The sequence below is a fragment of the Suricata suricatta genome, chromosome 2, assembly GCF_006229205.1.
Source record: "Suricata suricatta isolate VVHF042 chromosome 2, meerkat_22Aug2017_6uvM2_HiC, whole genome shotgun sequence".
Classification (NCBI taxonomy): Eukaryota; Metazoa; Chordata; class Mammalia; order Carnivora; family Herpestidae; genus Suricata; species Suricata suricatta.
Genome location: NC_043701.1, coordinates 180405342 through 180429519, shown reverse-complemented (window position 1 = coordinate 180429519; position 24178 = coordinate 180405342). Strand labels below are relative to the sequence as shown.

Sequence of the window (24178 nt, the reverse complement as noted above, 5' to 3'; positions counted from 1 at the left end):
CAAGAAGGGCAGAGGGAGAGAGAGAATCCCAAGCAGGTTCCATGCTGGGCCAATATGAGCTCAATCCCATGACCCTGGGATCATGACCTGAGCCAAAGTCAAGGGTCGGATGCTCAACTGACTGAGCCACCCAGGTGCCCTTCCTTCTTCTCTTCCAATTTAGTCTTACTTGTCTGGATCCACTGAATGGTTTTCTTGAGTGGAAAGGAAAGAGATGGAGTTACCTTTCCAAACAGTTTGCAACATAGGCTACAAGAAATGTGCTTCCATTACAAATGCCAGAGTACTTTTCAAGAGGGTGAGCAAACCTATTGTGCACCCTTTAAAATTCCCGTTAGTATCATATGAATCAGGGATCATAATAAAAAGTGCAGTTGAGTCACCTTGATTCAGTTGCTATTTGCAGAAAGAATTCAGAGAGATAAAATGTGTTTTATAGTTCAGATGCCGGAGAATTTCTCAGATGGATGGACTTCCTCCACACAGGTTAAGTTGTCCAGGGTTTGTGGACGTGAATGTGAAGATGGAACATTTCATTTGGTGGAATGACAAATGGAAGAACGCCTGTGTGTTCACATCTGAGTGCTGTGAGGGCATCGCGGGCGGCCATGGGCAGACCCATGTATGAAAGTGTTCCTCCAGGGTGCCTGTGATCCCATCGCTTTCTCTCCTATAAAAGATAACACATCATTAATTAAACAATGAGTGGCTGGCATCCCACACTGGAGACACGTGGAAGAGACAGACATATCTACCTTTCATAAATCCTTAGAAGTTGAGATGCCAAAGACCTAAAAGTCAAAGTACACACAACTGTTAGGTCAAAAAAATATATTGGGCAGACCACCTGGATGGCTCAGTTGGTTAAGCATCCAACTTTGACTCAGGTCATGATCTTGCGGTTCGTGGGTTTGAGCCCCACATCGGGCTCTGTGCTGACAGCTCAGCCTGGAGCCTGCTTCAGGTTCTGTATCTCCCTCTCTTTCTACTGCTCCCCTGCTCGCACTCTGTCTCTCTCTCACAAAAGTAAATAAACATTAAAAAAATTAAAAGAAATAAAATAAAAGTCAAAGTACACACAACTGTTAGGGCAAAATTATATTGGGCAGGGTGTGTGGGTGGCTCAGTCCGTTAAGCGTCCAATTCTGGATTTCAGCTCAGGTCACGGTGTCACAGTGGGGAGATCAAGCGCTGCACTGGGCTCTGAGCTGAGAGCGTGGAGCCTGCTTGAGGTTCTCCCTCCTCTGCCCCTCCCACACCTGCTCCCATGCATGCATGCTCACGCATGCGCTCTTTCTCTCAAATAAATAAACATTCAAAAATATGTATATTGGGCAAAACAATTTGCTATAAATGTAGATGGTTCACTGAAAATAATTTTTGGTCAATCAATAATTTGGGGTACTGATCATTGGATGTATTGGTAAATTCATTGTTTATTATTTATGAAGACTAATTTTGGTGATCGCCTTAGTGCTATTTGAAAACAGTTCTGGCAGAGAGTGGACGGTGGGTAAATATTTGTTGACGGAGTGAGTAGATTCTGCCGCACACTACCCAGGGGTCACTCTCTCACAGCCATCTTGGGCCACTGCACTCCAGGCAGGGGCCCTGCGTGTGCAAAGCTCAAGGCAGGATGGAGTGAGAGCCTCCGCTGACCTTCACCCCAGTGGCTGGAACGCTCTGAGGGCTCCAGGACTGTGTGCAGACTGGAGGGTCACCAAGTTCAGCCCAGTAATCCAAACCTCTGCAAATAATACCGTCAACAATGAACAGCCCTACCCCCATCTGTGGCCAAGAAATCCTAGCTGAAGGAAAATTGAATTTTGTTTTTCCTGGCTGCGTGTTCTTTATTCAGTTTTGATTTCCTTGAACAAATTGGTTAAGGATTTTGAACAATCATTCAAAGGGGGAAAATTGGGACACACCTTGGCCAGTGATCATATTCTTCGTTTAACAGAGCGAAGGACTAACTGCAGAGGAGATGCAAAACATATTTAAAAACGAGACTTCAGTTCTAGAAAATTTTCTGCTCCATTGGTGGAGACAAAGTGAATGCACACAAAATACTGTGTTGGAAATGGCACTTTTAAACTCAAAGTCTTGGGCTTCCTCTGTCCTAGCTTTCCTTTCGGTTTTGGGGTGCAGGAGGAGCACATTCTGTGCTTGTGTCCCCTCTTCCCCTTCCCCACCCCCACCCCATCACGTGTGCAGTGCTGCCTGGTGTCACTTCCATTGGCGATGTTAATCATTTGGCCGATGACCTCCAGAGGTCACTGGAGAGGCAGAAGTGAAGGTAGCCAAGAGGTAGGCATTTAGATGGGCCCTGTTTTATGCAAATCAAAGAAAAGGAATGAAAAGCAATCTTCCTTGAAGTCACTGGCAGGGTCAGGGAAGTGCCACAGAGTGAGCTCTGTTTCATGCTGGCATTGAACTTGGCCTCAGTACGTTGGGGGTCTAGTTTGGACTCTGCCACGTGTTGGCTGTGTAACTGTGGGGGTCCCTCCACTTGTCTGAGACTGAGTCTCCTCTTCTGTGAGTGGAGATAGTGGCTAATGCCTGCGCCGGCCTCTGTCTGTGTCCCAGCAGGAACCAGACGGCCCACTCGGAGACAGAAGATGTGACGAAGGGTGTCCTTCGAGAGATGTGGACAGGGTTCGGGGGCTGACAAGGACCAGCGAGGGCCAAAAGCCCTGCCCACCCCTAGGCCAAAGGGGAGGGGAGAGGTCACTGTTAATAGCAGGAGCTGTAGCTGGGAGCCAGGGGCTGCCAGACTGCTGGCGGATGTAGGTAGCACAATGCAACTCCTTCCAAAGTCTGGCCTGGGAGCAGAGAGCCTGGGAGATCAACCCTTTGACCCAGGGAGGGGTCCCGGAGCCTATGTGTACATCTCTTCCCAACTCCATGTTCATCAGTGTTAGCTTAAAAATCACGGTAGAAGTATTTACATCATGGAAATTGGCCAACAGCACACGAATCAGACTGTCCCAGAGATCAGGTCGTCAGCCATTTGCCAGCACGCCTCGCCTTGCCCTCTCTTCCTGCCCTTCCCGTCCCCACTGGTTCTTCCCGCTGGGTGAATCCAGCCGGAGCCAACGTGTAGCGAACAGGGTATTCAGTCTTTGGAAGCCAGCCTCCAGGGCACAGAAAGAGGTGGGGGCGGGTGGAGAAAGATGTGGGGTGGGGGAGGCACACAGAAGGACGATGGTGAGCACGTCTCTTAGGGGGCTGGTGAAAGTCAGATAAAACAGTGAATAGGAAGGTACGTAGTCAACACTCAAGTGCTTTGCACACGTGTCCGTCCTTAGTTTTGCAAAGTCCCTTACGGTTTGCAGAGTGCTTTTATGGGGTCTACTTCCTCGGTCGCCACAATGCTGAGGAGTGGGCAGCACAGCCCCTTCTGCCTGTCCTCCCGAGCTGGGGCAATCCACATCCCACATAAGGGGCATTTTACACCCATCGGGGTGCCCGAAGCTTTGGTTGTCCTTGATGTTTGTTCTCCTTCAGGGTGCTAGAACCTTCAGCTGGCCCCACCAGGACAAAGCCTATTTCACAGCCTCTCTTAAATGGAGATGTGACCACGTGGGGCTCACAGGATGAAGCGCTGCAGAGCGGCAGCAAGAAACCCGCCTCAGGAAGAAGCAGCTGGGGGCGCCTGGGGGGTCAGGCGGTTAAGTGTCCGACTGAGGCTCGTGGTTCATGAGTTCGAGCCCCATGTTGGGCTCTCTGCCCCTCCTCCACTCACTCTCTCTCAAAACTACATAAACATTAAAAACAGAAAGAGCAGCAGAGCCAGCAATGAGAGCATGTCATGAACCGTGGGGCCAGGACGGGTTCAGTCCCATACTCTGGGACACGCCCTCTCTCCCCCCTGCTGCGTGGAGCACAGGTGCCACCTCTGGGCCACAGGAGGACAGCAGCAGGGTGGCGAGAAGAGCTTCGCCTCAGGGGCCGTGAGCCGGCAGCAGGCAGCCTGCCCTTCCCCCACGCGGCAGGGCCATCCGTCTGGACCTGGGACAATGGCTCCCGGCACATGGGGACACCGCCCTCCATCTTTTCCCTTTGCATGGCTTTGGCCTCACGGCTGCAAGAGGACTGTGTGCCACCCCAGGTATCACACCCAGGAGCCCAACTCTCTGGGCCACCAGTGCTGTGAGGGGACAGGTCCCACGTCCCTGACACGGAGAGGCGTGTGTGAATACCTAGGTTAGTGATTAGAGGTGAGGACACATGATCTGTTGGCAAAAGACAGTGCTGGACAGATTCTCCTATAGATGTTTCCTCTCATGATTTCATGGACTAGCCAGGAGGGTTGTCAAGACAGAGCATTGAAAAAGGGAGAAAGAAAGAAAGAAAGAAAGAAAGAAAGAAAGAAAGAAAGAAAGAAAGGAAGGAAGGAAGGAAGGAAGGAAGGAAGGAAGGAAGGAAGGAAGGAAGGAAGGAAGGAAGAAAGAAAGAAAGAAAGAAAGAAAGAAAGAAAGAAAGAAAGAAAGAAAGAAAGAAAAAGAAAGAAAGAAAGAAAGAAAGAAAGAAAGAAAGAAAGAAAGAAAGAAAGAAAGAAAGGAAGAAAGAAAGAAAGGAAATAAGGGAAGGAGAGGAGGAAAGAAGGAAAGGAAGGAAGGAAGGAAGGAAGAAGAAAGAAGGAAGAAAAGAAAAAGAAAGAAAGGAACAAAGAAGGAGGAAAAGAAGGAAAGGAAGAAAGGAGAGAGAAGGAAGCAGAAACCGCACTGTCGAGGAGGAGAGAAGCAGACTCGCATGTCCAGGCTCCGAGAGAAAGCCCAGCCTTTAGGAACACCCTTGCAACATGGCAGGTGGGGGGCAGCTGGCCCTCTGGAAGGCTCTGAGCTCTGAGCTCTGGAGCTGCCCTGTGACCCAGCGCCTGGTGCATTCGCCGCAGGAACCTTGTGTTCCTCATTTGTAAGTACCAAAGGCTGTCGTGGAGAATAAATAAGATAAAAACCCGAGAAAGTATTCACCTCGCAGGTCGTGACTGTTGCTTCCTCGGGGCCTTGGGGTGTGCGGTAAGGTGAGCAGAGTCTGGGCTGGGACAGGGAGGGAGGCCGGGGGGGCTGGGGGCAACGATTCCACTGAGGAGGCGGCGGCCATCTCCCGACGAGGTTCAATTCACTTCTCCCAAAACTAGGAAGTTGGGACAGATGGTTACCAGGGGGACATTCAACCCGAAGGGCACCAGTTCAAGGGCTTAGAGGGTACAAAATTGGCCTTTATCTCAAGGCTGTCCTGTCCGCACTTGTCTGACCCAACAATGGGGCTTCCTCAGCGGGGGCCAGTGGGGACGGCTGCGGGGGGCCTGGGCAGGAACCCTCAGGGACCCCTGCGGCCCTCCCCCATTGTGACGGGGAGTCAGAATTCTATGACGACAGTGGGCACTCGTGGGCCTCCCCTTCCGGTAGAGGCCGAAGTTCAGGACCAAGGAGGAGGGGCGTCCTCCAGATGCAGAGGTTGGCAAGGCCATGGGGAGCTAGGGAGAAAACCTCAGCCGCCTTCGCTTCCTGCCGAAAATGGTCAAAGGGAGACGCTGCAACCCCCCTTCAGACAAGGACGGACGATGGGTAAGAAGGTGGTGGCCTGTCTCCCGACCCGGGTCAGTGGGCGGGGCCAAGGCCGCAGAACCCGGTCTCCGTCAGCCTCTGCTGCGCCTCGTGAGCGGCATCCCACTCAGGGGTCACCGCACCCGGCCTCAGTCCCTCCGTCTGTGAAATGGGACTCTCAGAGCATTCTGGGGAGGAGTAAATGAAATAAATCTGGTGTGTAAAGCACTCAGCACACTTGTGAGCGTCCGTGAGGCAGTCAGTGCTTGTGCGTTTTCTTTTTTCGTAACACCTATCTTGTAAGACGCTGTATAATCTATCGTGTGTGCTGTTTCTCTTCCCTTCTAGAATATAGTCTCTGTGGGGGTGGGAGCTTAGTTTTTTTTACTTACTGATGCAGCAGGGCAGCAATATGTAGAAAAGTTAACACTTTTTCTTTGTTTAAGAGGGAAAGAGAGGCGCCTGGGTGACTTAGTTGGTTGAGCGTCTGCCTTCCGGCTTCGGCTCAGGTCATGATCTTACCGTTCGTGGGTTCGAGCCCCGCGTCGGGCTCTGTGCTGACAGCTAGCTCAGAGCCTGGAGCCTGCCTTCGGATTCTGTGTCTCCCTCTGTCTGTGACCTTCCCCTGCTCACACTGTCTCTCTCTCTCAAAAATAAATAAAAACATTAAAAATTTTTTAAAAAGAGGGAAAGAAAAATAGAAAACACCTTAGAACATTTCAGTCTGAAGGCTTTAAAAAACGGACTTTACCCACCTGAACACGAGCCTGTCTAAGCAGCTTAGTCCTTCTAAATCAGTTTCTTTGTCTGTTAAATGGGATCATAGTATACATCAAGGTTAGAGGGTCGTTGTGTGGATTAATGACACAATTCATACAGAGCAGTTAGTACGGTGCATGGAAACAGAGTAACCATTCATTACTTGTTAACTATTATATATTAATATATATTATAATAATATACACATATTTTTCTTCCTTATATACCCTACTTCATTCTTCAAAGATTTACCATAATATATGGAAAATATTCAAAATAAAATAGGAAAGTATAAAAAATAAAACTTTAGATTCCGTCTGAATATATTTTAGAACAAGAGGCTGAGGCTGGGAAAATACATAACGCACAGGCCATATGGCCTCATGACAGCTATTTATATAACATCATCAGATTTGACACTGAGATTCCTGGCAGCCAAAGTAAAATGGGAAATAGTGTGAACTACATAACACCACTCAGTCTTGAAGAGAAAAATACAAGTTTCTCAGACTAGCTTCCCCTCTTTCTATCACCTACAACCCCAGTGAGGACTGTGTTTGATCGGATACCATACAAGCTGACTACAGTGTCCTAACCAAATAAGAGTTTGTGTTTTTTGAGCAACAATAAATCCAGAAGGTGGCTGTGCAGGGCCGTACAGATGCTTCCGTCCTCTGATCTGTCATCTGTGGTGTGCAGCTCTTCAACTTAGGTGGGTAAATGAGGGGGGGCGGTCAAGGGACAAATGACAACAGGCACCTGTCGGCTAAGTCTGTCCCTTTGGTGGGGGAAAAGCAGAGCGATCCCAGGGGCCCCGCCCTGCAGACCCCTGCTTTCATCTCTCTGCGTCACATGGCTGACATGGCTGCCCGGGAGTTTGGGGAAGTATTTTTTTAAGCAGCCATATGACCACCTCAGACAAAGTCAGGGTTTGGTTATATGGGAGAAAGCAAGTCTTGTGATTCCACCACTCCCCAGAGCCCGATTTCAGGTGGAGAGACATCACCTCCCAAAGTCTGACTTGAGCACGTGGTGTGGGTCCCTTCTGCTGCCGGCACCCAAGAGCATAAAAAGAATAGTGCTGATCACGAAGTTTCCCAAAGTGACTTGCAGATGAGCTGGGAAAATTAAAGAAATCGTTGGCTTTGACTCAGCAGCAGCCTATTTGGGAGGACAGTAATTGCTGCATTAGAGGTGACCGTCATTTTGCAGTTGACCTTGCTGCCTGTAATCTGGTTCTTGCCGGGTAGGAGAGGCTCTTTCCGTACGTGTTCACCTTCCTGTTTAAAATTGCAATCGCTGCGTGATTGAATACTGCACAAATCTCACCGCCAACTAGTTAAAAAGCCGTATTTCATGGTTACAATATCTAACAGAAGGGTTTATGTCACAACTATCATGTTATCACCATTCAATATATATTTTAAAAGAGGGAAATGAAAATGCTAGAGCCATTTTTCCCCACCCCCAGTGATTTAGTCCGTAGACTTCCAGAATACAAATGAACTCAAGTCAGTTGTCACTTAGCCAGTGAGAGGGTGGCTCCTGATGCCAGAAAGACCCCCAGCCCCACCCTCCAGCCCTGGTCTTCCGTAGCTGCCAGGACAGGAATGCTGACACCGCCAGACCCGAGGAAGGGGGAGAAGGAAACGTTATGAGTCTGGAGGCCCTTGGTATTATTATTATTATTATTATTATTACTTTGGAAAAGTAACTGTTTTAAGACATTAAATCATATAACAGCATGAGTTAGAAACGCATAAGTTGACTCTGGAAGAGTCTGGGGTGTCTTGTTAAGTGGGAAGGCAAAGAGCAGAACAGTACGTGCCACATGGTCCAAGTTTGGAAAGTGACAAGGCCCCTCTGCAGGCGGCGGTGGGGTCTGTGAGTGCGCATCTGTGATCCTGGTGGTCCTGGGTGATGTAGGGGGAGAGAGAAAGGAGCCAAAGTTACTGTTCAACACGTAGGCGTTCACGACGTTTCGAAACCAGATGTATAATGTGATCCTAGGTGTGTAAAATTATACACATATACACGCACGCACACACCCATGGCTGTGCGTGCGTGTACAGGGACGCCTGCAAAGGAGGGTCACCAGTGCGTGCCGGGGAACTTGATTTCCTCGTGTTTTTATGTCCACATTTTTTTTAAACCATGAGGATGTATTACAACCGTAATCAGAAACAAATACAATGTTTTTGTTGTTGTGGAAAAAAAGAGAATGTAATGGGTGTACTTAGTTGAGAAATGTGTAAACAGTGGAGCATAACAGGGAAAAGAAAGTCATCCTCCTTCCTGGCTCCCTCCTCCATCCGTCCTCCTCGGCCCCCGCCCCCCCTCCCCCCCCAAGGAGCATCAGTGTGGCTGCTGGCTGGGCCCCGGACCTGGCTGCCTGGGCCCCGGCGGCGCTGCTCTGGCCCCCATCCCATCCCTCCTCACCCCACATGCAGTCATTCACAAGTGTTTCCCGAGAGTTGATTCGGATGTGTTCTGTAAGTTAGGCGTTGTTGTCTTGTGTGCACGGAGTAGTTATTCACATAAATGGTGGAGGGTCATGCGCCTCATTCTGTTTCTCCCCATCGCCCAAGCGCTGTGTTGAAAAGGCCGCTCGGAGGCTGTACGTCACCTAGCCCTTTGCTTCTCACTGCCGAGAACAGCCCACCGAGTACACAACGTGTAGGACACAACCCTCCCGCCTTTTTGCACAAACAGTAACGTACTGAACACACGTGTGCAGACAGTGAACAGGAGTCACCTGGGGGTATGGTTCCGCCGTGACGTGAGAAGGAGCCGGCGGGGATAGTCATGTTGGCCAAGTTCCTTGTGACCCAGCAGAAAGGAAGGAGGGCCAGCCTGTGGCGTGGCGGCGGGTTTGGGGATCAGGAGGCGACAGCGTGAGCAAAACCACAACTGCTAACAGTTGGGGGACACGCGCTGGGCAGGCACTTTCTTTCTGAATCACATCCATGCTGTCAAATAAGTATTATTATCCCAATTTTCCAGACAAAGGGACTGGGGCTTGGAAAAATGCAGTCTCTTGCATCAGGCTGACCGCATAGGAGAGAGAGCCGGGACTGGATTTCGGAACATTGAATCCACAGTCTGTGACCCAACCGCCAAGTGATGCTTCCTCCCTTTGTTGGAAGGCACTGGTGCCCTAACCCTAGGGATAACCCCTCGCTGAAGAGCGGCCTCCTCAAAATCACCCCTCTTCCTAGATCAACCCATACCTGGTGACTGACCAATGAGGGGGCTGAAAGGCCCAGTGCCCTCACCCTAACTCAAGAAGATTCTGAGAGGCCAGCACATGCCCAGAGCTCTCTGTGGGGCAGGTCAGGGCCTTTCTTGGGACCTCTTCCCTCTGCCTCTTCCTGCGTCCCTCCCTCCTGTCCATAGGGAGATGCCAACAGCCTCCCCAGATAATCCTGATGATGATGATGATGATGATGATGATGATGATGATTTTGCTTTGCATCCTCTCCCCTATCTTTCCTTCTACTCTCTCCCATTCTGCCTTCTCAGGGCAGAGTCAACTGGGTTCTTCCTCCACCTCCTGCCTGCAGAAGGTTGGCCCACCCCTCTGAACGTGGGCTGGATTCTTAGCCCCGATACAGGAGCGCCCCGACAGGAAGGGAGCGCCCCACACACTTCTGGCTTCTCAGAGCACATGGGCTCTGGCTCCAAACCACACCCCCCTCACCAGGCCACAGAAGTATTTCCGGGCTCCACACAGCCGGCGCAGCCCCTGTAACTTGAAACAGCCAGCAGTATGGCCTTGGGCCATTACAGTATTTTTTTGGTCTTGGAAAGAATACTTGCAAATTACGAAAATTATGCCATTTCCAGCGCACACCAGAAGCACCCAAATTGCATTTTAATCACGTTACAGAGGAAGCCCCAATGCTTGGCTTTGAGGTTCGGATGCATCTGGTTTTAATCACGGCGTGTGCTGGCTTTCTAGTTCCCTCAGATTGGACTAACACAAAAGACACCAGAATCCATCACCAGTGCTATGTTAAAAGAACCCCACAGTCCACGTTTGTCTCGGCAAGTGGAGGGGAAGCTACCACCAATCTACAAGGTTCGAGAGAAGGTGAGTCCAGAATGCTGGCCCGGACGCACGGCCCTGGGGCTCTCCAAGGGGGCGGGGCCACTGACATTCCTGGCTAGTCAGTTCTTCCTTGGAAGGAACTACTCTTTTGTCATCTTTGGGTCTTTAAATGTTGGTAGCATCCCACCTCCTGTCCTGGTCACTGTGACACTGTAAATATTCCTAGAAGGAACTACCTCTTGGTCCAGACAATCAAGTTAGGCTCATCTGTGGACAAGAAAACACCACCTTTGGTTATAGCACACAGATCATTAACATGCACATTCTGCCTCCCTGGCCCGTTCACGGGCAACTTCAGGGGCATGATGTGGCCTCAGGGAGAAGCAAGGATAGGCTTCACCCTTAGCCTACTCACGCTGCCAACCTGGGCCAGGATCCTTATTGGTCGGATGAAGAAGTTTGGTCTTGATGGCCTCAAAAGTTTCTTTCCAGCTTCTAATTCCAAGAACCTGTAAACTTTCCTTCTTTGCCTCCAAAGAAGGTGTTCTGAAAGAGACTTTCTATGATTTTCCACAACACCAATGAGGTTGAGTTTGAAAGCCTTGGGTTGACACACACACCTATGAGCTCGCTGTCCTGTGTCATTTGCTGCTCTCCAGTGATGGGTTTAATTGTGTCTGTGGGTTCTGAGAGCATGTTGGGGTTCTGACATGTGCCTTTTCAACTCTTCCCCAAACTCTTCTAGCAAGCAGTAGACAATCACTTCCCCTTCTCTGTACATGACAATCGCTACAGCCTTCAGAGCACTGGATTCTACCTGGACTCTGTGAGTATTTCTCTCCAAATTACTAGTGAAACTAGGGACGCCTCTGGGAGGCACATGATGTCAGAGGACTTTTCCCAGAATTGGAACAAGGTCAAAATCCACGCCTCATAACAGGTTTAAAAAAATGGGAGTGGCTCTCAAAGTTCCATATAGCTTTCAAAGTCTGCACCCGCCTTCTCCCTACGTTTGTGTGCACTTCATCCTTCTCCTGGTATGAACTGCCTCATTCACGAGCTTTCATGGGAAGGTCTGTCTGTAACGGAAAAGGGGTTTCCTATGTGTGTCTCTGGTGGACGGAACCAAGCCCCACAGGGACAGGTCAGAGGGAGGCGACCTTACAACGTACAAAGGACTTCCCCATGACTGGATTCATCGTTTCCCTAGAGGTGGTGAGCTGCTCTCATGGAGGAAATAGTCTGATAGTCCTTAGTGGTGGTTAACACAACGCTATGCCGTGGAAATATATATCGTGAGCTGCACATGCGATTTCAGATTTTCTGGTAGCCACGTGAAGTAAAAAGAGGTGAAGTTCATTTCAATAATGTATTTTATTTAATTCAGTAATCCCCCAAATTATCAATGCAATGTGTAATCAATAGGCACATTACTAGTGAGATATTTTATATTCCCCCAACTAAGTCTGTAAAATCCGGTTTGCATTTTATACTTGTGGTACGTCTCAGTTTGGAAAACCCACATTGACGGTGTTCATGTGGCCAGGGACTATCAAACTAGACAGGGGAAGGTTAACGTATCTGAGGTCGAGGGTTGGATCAGGTGATCTCTGAGAATCCTTACCAGATCCGGAAGCCCATGATGGTGATGATGATGATGACTATGACCATGACGGTGCTAATAATGCCCACCACCACTTGTAAAGTATTTGCTGTGTGCTAGAATCTGCTACTATCTCATTTAATCCTCAGGACAACACTGCCGCTAATTACTCTACCCATCCCCAATTTAGAGATGAGGAGCCTGAGAGCAGTGATCCTAAAAGGCTTGCCCAAGGGCGCCTGGGGGGGCTCAGTCGGTTGGGCCCCCGACCTCAGCCCAGGTCATGATCTCACAGTTTGTGGGTGCAAGCCCCACGTCGGGCTCTGTGCAGACAGCTCAGAGCCTGGAGCCTGTTTTGGATTCTGTGTCTCTCTCTTTCCCCCTCCCCAACTCGTGCTCTGTTTCTCTCTGTATCAATAATAAATAAACATTAAAAAAGTTTAAAAAGCTTGCCCGAAGTTACTCTTTCCTCCAGGCTACCATCTTGAAGCTAAATTGGAGTGGTTTAACCTAAAAAAAAAAATCTGGTTTTCCCTGGAAGGGTGTTGAGCACAGAATGAGAATATCCACTCTGCTGCCTCTCCAAATGGAATGTTTAACATCGTTTTTTAAATTATCAAAGTAACATATGTCCTTTACAACTTTCAAAGAATACAGAACTAAATACATTTTCTTAAAAATTTGCACTCTTACTTTCCCTCCTCACAATCCTACTTTGATGACTCCCAGATCATGGGTTGGGGGGCAAAATGTGGTATTTTCCTGCAACTCACATGCAACTCTACCCATATAAGTACATATCTTGTTAATGATATAAACAGGATTGCACCACATGTATTTTATCAGAGCTATCTTAGTCTCATAGACAACACTGGAAGCTCTCCAACTTTCTCTACATTCTGGAATAGTTTAAAGTGTGGAATTTCAGTTTAATGAGGTTTAGGTAGAAGTTGCCCATAAAATTATTTGAGTTTGATAATTTTTTAGAGTTTTTGTTTTTGGTTTTGGTTTTTTTTTTTTTGTACTGATTTACTTTTTAAAATTTCTTCATTGATTATTAATCTGTTCAAACTTTCTATTTCTCTTTTTAAAAAATTTTTAACGGTTTATTTATGTATTTATTTATTTGGAGAGCATATGAGTAGGGGAGTGGCAGAGAAAGGAGAGAGAGAATCCCTGATTCAATCTCACAGCCTCTCATGACTGTGAGATCATGACCTGAGCCCAAATCAAGAGTTGAATGCTCAGCCAACTGAGCCACCTAGGTGCCTTGTTAAGATTTAATTTTTAAATAATCTCAGCCCCAAATGTGGGGTTTGAACTCACAACTCCGAGGTCAAGAGTCACCCACTCCACCAACTGAATCAGCCACATGCTCCCAAACGTTCTATTTCTTCTTGAGTAGACTTTGTTGGCATGTGCCTAAAACGTATTTATTTGCTTTCAAATTTATGGGTGTAACATCTCCTAAAATACTTCTGTTTTGCTGTTCTTTTATATCTTTTTGGGCTGCATGTTTAATTCATATACTTGCAACTGTTTCTGTTAGTAAACTTACTAAAACTATGAATATTCCTTAGATTATTGCTTTGGCTACATCTGAACATCTTTTTAAACTAGAGTTTCATTATTATTTACTTGCAAATAGTCTATGATTTAATTTTTAATTCTAAAAATAATTTAGAAGAATGTTTTGAATTTTCTACATGGTTAGAATTTTTTTCTGATCATCTTTTATTGCTAATATCTAGTTTTATGGATTATATAAGTTTTATAGAATATGAAATTTGAATAAAAAGATTATCTTTGTTATCTTTACATGATTTCCTTTTTTTAAATTTATTTTTATTTTTTTTTTTAATTTTTGATACAGAGAGAGACAGAGCATGAGAGGGGGAGGGGCAGAGAGAGAGGGAGATACAGAACCAGAAGCAGGCTCCAGGCACTGAGCTAGCTGTCAGTGCAGAGCCTGATGCGGGGCTCGAACCCACAAATGTGAGATCTGACCTGAGCCGAAGTCAGAGGCTTAACTGACTGAGCCACCCAGGCGCCCCTACATGATTTCCTTTAACAAGTGTTTCATGGGTGTTTACAAAGTTGGTTACAAAGTTTTTTATTTTATTAAAAACCATTAATTATGTTACTCAAATCCTTCATATCCTTTTCTTAATTTTTCCCTTGATCTGTCAATTTTTCCTTCTAAGATTATTCTTGAGTTTCTAAATTCTTGTAGCCTTCTATAATTCTTTCAAATTTATATAGTTTAATATATTTTTCTGCATAAAAATTCATGAATATTTTCTTTTCTTGGTGGCTTTTATTATTTATCAACATGGAGTATCTCTCTTTACATACTTTACTGTTTTGGGCCATGAATTCTAAATTGCAATTGAGTTTTGCCAGTATTACTTTTCCATCACTAACATTCATAACTTGTATTACAGCTTATTTCTTTGTCTTTATACTTTTTAGTCATTTTGTATTTTTTTAATTATACATAGCATAGAGCATGGTTTTTTTTTTTAATCTAAGAGTCATTGTTTCTTTGTATAAGGATTCCATCCATTCACATTGTTAGGATATTTATGTTTTGGTTTTATTTGTTTCATTGTATGTTTCCTATTTACCATGTTTGTATCTTGTTTCTTTTGATTTCTCCCTCTCTCACTTAGCTAAATTGAATTTCTTTGCTCACTCTGACTTTTATTGTTTACCGGTGGTTATCCTTAAGCAGAAATGTTTAAGATTTACATTGATATTGTATTACCCTATGAATATAAAGTGTAATATCCATAGGTACGCCCCAGCCCCCAAGGGTACGGCAAGTTCTTCAGCGCACTGACCTCCCTCACTGCGGTGGCCAGAGTGTGCTGTCCCAACTCGTGGGGGTGCTGTTTCCACGGGTCATGTGAAGTGGCACCTCCTGGGATCAAAGCCATCAAGTTGAAATCCTGCAAATTTCAGTTCCGTATTCCCCCACTTCCCCTCCGTTCCTTCCTTTTTGTGGATTCTTACCTGAGGTTTCAATATATTTCATAGTTATCAGCAAGTATTTAGACTTAAAAAACTTTTTTTCATTTTTTTTAAATTTTTTAAAGAGAGAGACCAGGGGAGGGCCGGAGAGAGAGAGAGAGGGTGAGAAGAATCCCAAGCAGGCTCGGCGCTGCCAGTGCAGAGTCCGACACAGGGCTTGAACTCACAAACTGAGCCCAGATCAAGAGTCAGATGCTTAACTGACTCATCAACAGTCTTCTGGAGGGATTCGGCTCCGTTGTTATTCCAGCAAGAAGTTAGACTTACTTACAAGCTTCACTTGTGGCTTTCCTTGTGCCTCTTTCCCCTATTCATTTGTCTCTTCCTTTTATTTTATTTCATTACTTTCCCCCTGGACTGTCTGCAGGGACATTGTCAGAAAGGTGCTTGGGCAGTGTTTTCCCTTCATGCTTCTGGAACCAGTCTCTCCCGTCCTCTCTTCCGTAGCACCAGGGACCCAACTATGGGGACCACATTCCACCTCAACCTACAGACCTACAGACTCTACACTGTCCCTGTGAAATTCCCCACAAATAGTCCCTTTACTAAACTCTCTTCAGGGCGCTGGGGGGCTCAGCCGGTTAAGCATCTGGCTTCAGCTCAGGTCATGATCTCACAGTTCGTGGATTCAAGCCCCGCATCAGGCTCTGTGCTGACAGCTCAGAGCCTGGAGCCTGCTTCAGATTCTGTGTCTCCCTCTCTCTCTGACCCTCCCTTGCTCTCACTGTCTCTCAAAAATAAATAAAAGACATTAAAAAAAATAAACTATCTTCAAATTACCCTAATTTGAGTGAGCCACCTGCTGTCACTTGGAATGACGCTGGTCCTTATGAATCGACAACTCGTTTGGCGACAGAGGGTCCTTGACTTGCAATTTTCTCAACTTCCCATGGGTTTATCGATGTCACTCCATCACGAATCTAGGATGGTCTATAACATAAAGTCTGGGTGATTGCATGTCTATTTCTTTCTAATCTTTAGTCTAAGCATAGTGTTTTCTTCGAATTGTGGATCAGATCGAAAGCACAGTTCTGAATGCAGAGTAATTCTCAGGTTCACAGGTGAGGTCTGAGAGTTGATGCAGAATCCTGTGGGCAGAGCCCCAAGGGTGTTGCTTCCTGCATGGGAAAGAATTCAGCCTCTCTTGGAGTGAGGACCACCTACCCCGTTGAATGCTGGGATGCAGCCAGAGGCCGACTCACTGAGGTAGCACCTGGGTGCCGAGAACCTGCCCAGGGTGCCCGGGAGTCTAGGCTGCCTCACAGGCTGCTTCCAGCTGTGGTCTCTCTGGTTCTGCTCTCTGTGTCTCTAGCGGACCAATCCCCTTGGTGGAGGTGGAAGGTTACAAGAATGATAATGAAATGCCACCAGCATGCTTTGGGTGTTGACTCCAAGGTTGGTGAAGGATAGCTCATGTAGGCGGTTGCCGTATTGTGCATCCAGACATAGGATCTCACGTAGCTGGTTTTGTTCAAGACCTCAGAACTCTGTGACCTTGAATATGTTTCTCCTAATCTTCTTATAATTCTTCTCCAGGGCCTGGGACGTAGGAAGATCTCCCCAGAGAAAAGGCAACACAGTTCAAGAAATTTCAATCTTTGGGCGTGTGACTATGTCCCGTCTTGTCTTGATGGCTTTTCAAATAGCCAAATATCTTACGTCTGTCAAGAAATTGTGGTGCTCCCAATTTTCAGACGCTTCCCAAGACATTATAATGAGATATGGAACTCTTTTAAATGTCTTCCTCAGAGAAGCTATACAGAGTTTTTGAAAAAGAATCCAAAGGTAAGTTTTACTGTTAACAAACGGTTGGGTCTTCACGGGAGCCCTAATCCTTCAGAAGATTGTGGATGAGTTTTGTAGTATTGGCATTGCACGGGACATTCTAAAAGTATGTGTTTTCTGGCCCAGCACCACTAGTTGAAATAGGACTTAAGTTAGGGGCTAGAGACTGTGTGTGCCTTATGGTGAGGTAAAGTATTCATGCAGCATAAACAGAGATTAAAGTTCTTATATTAAGAAACTATATTATCACTCCCCACCTTTACAATATTTCTGTTTTTTAATAAGTTTGAAAAACATTCAAGTCCTTATAAAATAAAGATCTGGGAAGATACACACATTTTTAATGGAAGTATTTTAAACAAAAATATATTTAAACCAACTTTTAAATGGCCACATTAACTTTGGGTGATGTTTTAACAATCATGTAATTAACATATGACTGCATTTCTCTTTTGACAGTTCAAACAGTACAGAGGAAACAGAAGTTCCTCTTGATCTCATCACACCTCCAACCCTTGTCCGGTCCCCGAAGTAAGTTAATCATTTTTCATTCTCTGCACTTACAATGTGTAACTACATCTACATTTTGAACATAAGCTGAAATACATCATATGAGGCTGTAAGCTTTTTTTATATTTAACAATGTATCTTGGGAGTTCTTGGGAGTCAGTATGAAGGGACTTTTTGCTTTTGAAACTCCTGCACTGTGTTCCCCGATATGGGTGTGCTGTGTTTTTAGAAATTGTCTTATTAACGAGCGTTTGAACTGCTTTTATTTTTTCCCTGGTAGGCCTGGTGCTACATGAACATTCTCAAGAGCCTGCCGGGGTGCGTATCTGCAGGGGTGCGTCTCTGGAGTGATATCTGCAGGGTTGCTCTGTCAGTGCTGGACTGGATGGTGCGCACAGTTAAAGTTTTAATAAGTATCTCAAATTACCTTGGAGACTGGACCAATTAAACTCTTACCAATTGTACCTGCATTTATCTCTCCCCTGTCAAATTCTCTTTTACATATTGTTTTCTTTCTCTTTTTAAAATGTTTTTCTTTTATTTGGGGGGGTGGGGAGCAGAGAGAGAGAGGAAGAGACCCAGAACCCCAAGCAGGCTCTGAGCTGTCCGTGCAGAGCCTGATGCTGGGCTCGATCTCATGAACCGTGAATCATGACCTGAGCCGAGATCAAGAGTTGAACGCTTAACCGACTGAGCCACCCAGGCCCCTGTACTGGTTTTCTTAGTCTGCATTTCTCTGATGATGGCGAAGCCAGCGTCTTTTCCCGCTCGGTGGTCCTCTGTGTCCCCGTCCTGTAAGCATGCCAGTGCCACCAGCACTGAGTATCAACACCTTCCTGTTTGTAGTTGGATATTTTTCCTAAAGCTGAATTTTAGAATAAACTCATCAAGTCAATTCATTGGCAATTTGATAGAAATTTCTGCAAATTTAGATGATAACGTAAACAAGAATTAACACCCTTAGGCCATGGTGGATCTCACCATTTATTCAGATCTTGTTTTATGTTCTTCAGTAAAGTTTTATAGTTTTCTTCACGTAGTTCTGACGTGTGTATTCCTTATGTTAATTCCCACATATTTTGAAATTTTGTGGCTCTTTTCAATGTCTTTTTTTAAGTTACATTTTTAGGTTGATATTGACTATGTATAAAAAAAGCTATTGATTTTTGTATTGATTTCTAGTATTTGACTTCTGGCTAAACTTCTCATAAATACATAAATATCAAAAAAATAAAGTTCTCATAATTTTTCAGTTGATATTCTTGGATTTTACATGCAATTACGTCACTTGTGGAAATGGTAATTTATATCATTAATGTTCGTATATCTGCCCCCCCCCCGTATTATCGCATCAGGTACAATTTGACCATCAGCACAGAGGCCTTGTCTTATTTCTGAACTTACCAGAGCTGCTTCTAATGTGTCTCTCTGAAGTCTGACTATCGCTGTAGGTTTTAGATAGATCATCTTTATCTACTTAAGAATGAGTCATTATTCTTTTTTTAAAGTTTATTATTTATTTTGAGAGAGAGAGAGAACATGCACATACCCATGAACGAAGGAAGGGCAGAGAGAGGGAGAGAGAACCCCAAGCAGGCTCTGCATGGTCAGCACAGAGCCCGAGGTGGGGAACTTGAACTCATCAATAGTGGTGAGATCATAACCTGAGCCAAAATCAAGAGTCCAACACTGAACTGGCTGAGCCCCCCAGCGTGGTCTCTTGTTCTTTCTTTCATGTTTTTTTCCACGAAAGTATTTTTTAAAGTCCATGTGAAGTATGTACATGGAAAAAAGAAAATGAAACAGTGAAATATAGTTTCTCTGACATCCTTGACTTCAGTCCCCATTTTTTCTCCCAGTATCAGCCCTACTGACACTTTTTTATGTGCCTGTTTTTCCAGGTGGCCTGTATAGATTCTCTCCCTCTCTCTCTCTCTCTCACACACACACACACACACACACACACACACATCCTTTAACAAACACCAATGGTGGATTCCATTCCATTCTTGCTTTTTGCTGCTCCTCTAACAATTGAACTCACGAATGTGTCTTTGAAGTTTCAAAGTAAGTATCAGGACCTACAAATCTACTTCTTCTTTTTTTTTAAAGCGTAGTTGCTTGGTATTTCATTACACGGGTCAGCTATGGTCCTGGAATCTTTTCATGGGCATTTATTCAGTTTTCTGTCTCTTCCTCCTATAAACACCTTTATAGATATATATTTGCATCCATCTCTGAGCATTTCTACATGGTAAAACTCATAAAAATAAACTTGTTCAACCAAAGAACATATGGATATTAAATTTTAGTTTACATTACATTTAAATTTTAACGTTTATTCCTTTTTGAGACAGAAAGAGTGTGAGTGGGGGAGGGGCAGAGAGCGAGAGCGTGAGAAGGAGACAAAGAATCCAAAGCAGGCTCCAGGCTCTGAGCTGTCAGCACAGAGCCCGACGTGGGGCTTGATGTCATGGACCATGAGATCATGATCTGAACTGAAGTCGACGCCCAACCGACTGAGCCACCCAGGCACCCCAGGTTTACATTCCACTTAAAAAATTTTAAGATCAAATTTCCTAAAAGGATCTGTGCTCCAGCTTACAAGTTCACTAACAAGATACAAGATATGGGCACTTCTATTTTTCCACACCCTTGCATTACCATTTTTTTTTTATATTTACCCATTTGTTGGTTATAAAACGGTATTGTATTTTAATTTGAGTCTCTTTCATTGTGTGTGTTTAGCTATGGAAAAGCCATTTGTAAATAAATAAATAAATTAAGTAAATAGAAAAGCCATTTGTGTTTCTTTTGCTGTGAACTGTTTTTTGGTATCTTTCACTAATTTTTCTATTGATTCTTTTGTCTTATTCAATTATTTGTATGATTTCTTTTTTAACTTTATTTATATATTTTGAAAGAGAGAGAGGGAGCAAGCAGGGGAGGGACAGAAAGAGCAGGAGAGAGAGAGAATCCCAAGCAGGCTCCACTCTGCCAGCCCGATGCAGGGCTTGAATTCACAAACCGTGACGCTTACCGCCTGAGCCACCCACGCACCTCTGGTTTCCTGATATATTAAAATATTGAGGCTTTTAGGGGCCCCTGGGGGGCTCAGTCAGTTAAGCATCTGACTTCAGCTCAGGTCATGATCTTATGGTCCATGAGTTGAATCCTTGAGTTGGGCTCTGTGCTGACAGCTCAGAGCCTGGAGCCTGTTTCAGATTCTGTGTCTCCTTCTCTCTCGGCTCCTTCCCTGCTTGAGCTCTGTCTCTCAAAAATAAATATTAAAAAAAGATATTGAGGCTTTTGTATGAAATGTGTCACAAGTGTTTTATCTAGTTTATTGGTTATTCCCTTTTGTTACTGTATATATTTTTCATCAATAGACTTCATTTCTTTGAGCTTTTGGCTTCCAGGAAACTTGAATGGGAAATGTACAGCTCTATACACCCACTCTCCCTCCCCTCACCTCCCAAGTTTTCCTCTATCGTTAACATCTCGCACCGGTGCGGTAGGAACTATATTTTTAGTTCTGCATATATTTTCATGTCGTAAAATGCATGAATCTCCTCTTCATACATTTCATGCCTTGCTTAGGACCTCCTTTGAGACTATGAGACAATTCTAAGAGCTTGTTGTAGTTTTTTAAAATGTCTATTTCTGGGTGCCTGGGTGGCTCATTTGGTTAAGCATCCTACTTTGGCTCAGGTCATGATCTCATGGTTTGTGGGTTCAAGCCCCACGTCAGGCTCTGTGCTGACAGCTAGCTCAGAGCCTGGAGCCTGTCTTCAGATTCTGTGTCTCCCTCTCTCTCTGACCCTCCCCTGTTCACACTGTCTCTCTCTCTCAAAAATAAATAAAACACTTACAAAATTTTTAAAAAATTAAAAAAAATAAAATGTCTATTACTTATTCATTGATTTTGAGATAGAGACGGGGAGAGAGAATCCCAAGCAGGCTCAGTACAGAGCCCAATGTGGGGCTCAGTCTCACAACCATGAGATTATGACCTGAGCAGAAATTAAGAGTTGGATGCTGAACCAACTGAGCCACCCAGGCACCCCAAGTTTGTTATAGTTCTTATTGTTAATATATGGGGTGACATTTTAGCAAATGACATTTTGGCACCTATTGAGGTGATCATATAAATTTTCTCTATTAATCTGTGAATGTAGTAAAGTATATTCATGGATTTTCAAATCCTTTCTAGCATTCCTAGAGACAAACTGTAGTTGTTTATGATATGATGTATTATTATTCTTTTGATAAATTGAGGATTCGATCTGCCAATTTTAAAAGGATTTTAAAATCTATTTTTACGATGCCATGACACTGGTTGTATCAATTGCTAATATCTATAGAATTTGCTACAAAACCTCCTGGATCTGGTACCATTTTCACTTGGATCTTTGAACATCTTTTCAATGTATTTTATGGAAATTAGTCTGTATCTACTAATTCTTTTTTTCTTTTTCTCTAATTTTGGTCATTTTTTTGAAAGTTTATTTATTTTTAGTAATCTCTGCACTCACCGTGGGACTCGAACTCACGACCCTGAGATCAAGAGTTGCACACCCCTCCAGCCAAGCCAGGCAGGGCCCCATTTATTGGGTTTACTATTATTTGTAGAGAAAAATCATCTGCTTTATATGGAATTTTGAGTATTTAATATAGTTCTTCTCTTTCATGCTTTAAAGGTATGCCCTGTCCTTTGACAAGTTAAACGTTGTTCACATGTCTTTGCTCCGTTTCCCAAATCTACATTTTTTGTTACTGTTGCTTGCTTTTGATCTTACTAATTTATGCTTTCATGTTTATGTATTCTGTTCTTGGGCTTATTTTTATTTTTCTAACTTTTCAAGGTGAACGTGTAACTCAATTATTTGCAGCCTTTCCTGTTTTCTTGTAAATGTAGGCAAGGCGATTTCTTTCAAATGCCACGTTGTAGACACATCATGCTCCTCTACTTATTATTATTTTTTTTTACCTTTTCCTCCCTCTTTTTAAAAAGTTTTTATTTAAACTCCAGTTAGTTAACACACAGTGTCATACTAGTTTCAGGTGTGCAGCACAGCGATTCAGCCCTTCCATACAGCGTCCTGTGCTCATGCCAAGTGCTCTCCTCAGTCCCCATCCCTCGCTTCCAACATTGCCCCTCCTCACCTCCCCTCTGGTAACCACCACTCTGTTCTCTAGAGTTAAGAGTCTGTTTCTTGGTTTGCTTCTCAGACACATAGATCAACGGATCAGAATAGAAAACCCAGAAATGAACCCACAACTATATGGCCAATTCATCTTTAACAAAATAGGAAAGTTATCCATTCAAAGTAGCTTGTGATTGTCTTTTATAATCCAAGAATTACGAAGAAGTGTATTTTTGGTGGGACACCTGGGTGGCTCTGTTGCTGACTCTTGATTTTGGCTCAGATCATGAGCTCACAGTTTGTGAGTTCAAGGCCTGAGTCAGGCTCTGAGCCGAGAGTGCGGAGCCTGCTTGGGATTCTCTTTCTCTCTGCCCCTCCCTCACTTGCATACGCATAAACATGCTCGCTCTCTCTCTCTCTCAAAATAAATAAAACTTTTTAAAAAGAACTATATTTTTTCACTAATTCTATTGTTACTTTTCATTATCTATATTTTATTAACTGATTAATTTTTGCGTTGTGGTCAGTAATTAGAATCTGTATAATTTTTGCTTATTACGGAGAGGTTAAAAGTGTTTTGGCTTAGGATGGCCACTTTTTGTAACTGCTCCATGTGTTTGAAAGGCTGTATAATTACCCCTTAAAAATTTATTTTGAAAGAACTATGGATTCATACAAAATTGTATGTGTGTTTTTAAAGCATTTATTTATTTTGAGGGGGTGGGGGAAGGGCAGAGAGAGGAAGACAGAGAATCCCAAGGAGGCTCCATGCAGTGGGCAAGGAGCCTGAAGCGGGGTGTATTTCCTCCCATTTCCTCTCCTCCCCACCCCCTACTCGCAGGTGCCCTCACCAACCCTCACTGCCTCACTCCTGCCTCGCCTCACCTACCTCTGCCCAAACGCCAACGGTCTCCAACAGGAGTTACCCCGAATACAACATACTCGGGATGAAATTCACAGACTCGCCAAAAAGGTTTGTGGAACCAAATCTGCAGTTGGGTAAAGGCGGGGCATGGTGGTGGGGGAAGGTCAGCCTCTGCCCTTTGGGATTAAAGAATGAGGGGCGGTATGTTTACCATTGACAAAAACGCAAATTAGATAACTTGCCCTTAAACACCCAGTCTTTTCTCATTTAATCGTTTTCTACATAAAATGTAACTACCACTGTCCTACAACCTCACCTTTCATTCTGGATCCAGTGAACCAAGGACAAAGGACTTCGCGCTTTAATGAAAGGGGAGTCCTCGGGGACTCAGGTGGACGCCCCAATACAATAACCCACTTTACAGAAATAAAAGTCTCTAATACCTTGGCACAACGTCAATGACTTGCCACTGTTGGTTCTTTGTTTCAGCGAGTTGTTTTGAACAGAAGAATAAACAGCCAGTTAAAGAAACCCCAACTTACTAATCAATTGCATGCAGGTGTTATAGATTTCTGCTGTCTTAACGGATGAGACTTGGACTTGTGCCATCCCAGAAATGACTTAGACGTGAGAAAGAACAGCTGATGTATTAGTAATACTCTTTCGGAGTGGCATTGCCAGGGATCCGTCCCAGAGTCACACCAGGGAGTTTCAGTTACTTACTGTGCGTGTTGTAAGCATGCGCCTGACAACTGGCTTTCTCCTTTGTAAAAACCATATCTCAGACCCTTCAAGACGAGAGTTAAAAGAGCAGAGAGATGATTTCCTATATGAAGCCAACTCTTAAACACTGTCTATTTTTAGACAGAGAAG

General features: G+C 44.7%; 1 protein-coding gene and 1 long non-coding RNA gene across 5 annotated transcripts in view; one reads left to right on the top strand and one right to left on the bottom strand.

Annotated features, from left to right (window-relative positions):
* Positions 1-412: 412 nt before the first annotated feature.
* On the bottom strand, positions 413-5455 carry LOC115285988. The gene is made up of 2 exons (XR_003905799.1): positions 4977-5455; positions 413-670 (listed from the first exon to the last, which is right to left on the bottom strand). It is a non-coding gene; the product is annotated as an uncharacterized LOC115285988 (long non-coding RNA).
* TEX36 (testis expressed 36) overlaps positions 5322-24178 on the top strand; it is a 21007-nt gene continuing 2150 nt past the window's right edge. Inside the window, exons 1-8 of one of the 4 annotated variants that reach the window (XR_003905795.1) lie at positions 5322-5573; positions 10273-10404; positions 11108-11188; positions 16535-16783; positions 17243-17314; positions 17574-17611; positions 23282-23413; positions 23640-23752. Coding sequence is in view for 1 of the 4 variants with exons in the window: in XM_029932766.1 (XP_029788626.1) it covers positions 5523-5573; positions 10273-10404; positions 11108-11188; positions 16535-16783; positions 17243-17278 (549 nt within the window). In the remaining 3 variants the exon portion in view is untranslated. Of the gene's footprint in view, positions 5574-10272; positions 10405-11107; positions 11189-16534; positions 16784-17242; positions 17315-17573; positions 17764-23281; positions 23414-23639; positions 23753-24178 lie in introns of those variants that run through there. The other 3 variants (XR_003905792.1, XR_003905794.1, XM_029932766.1) reach the window with 3 other exon arrangements.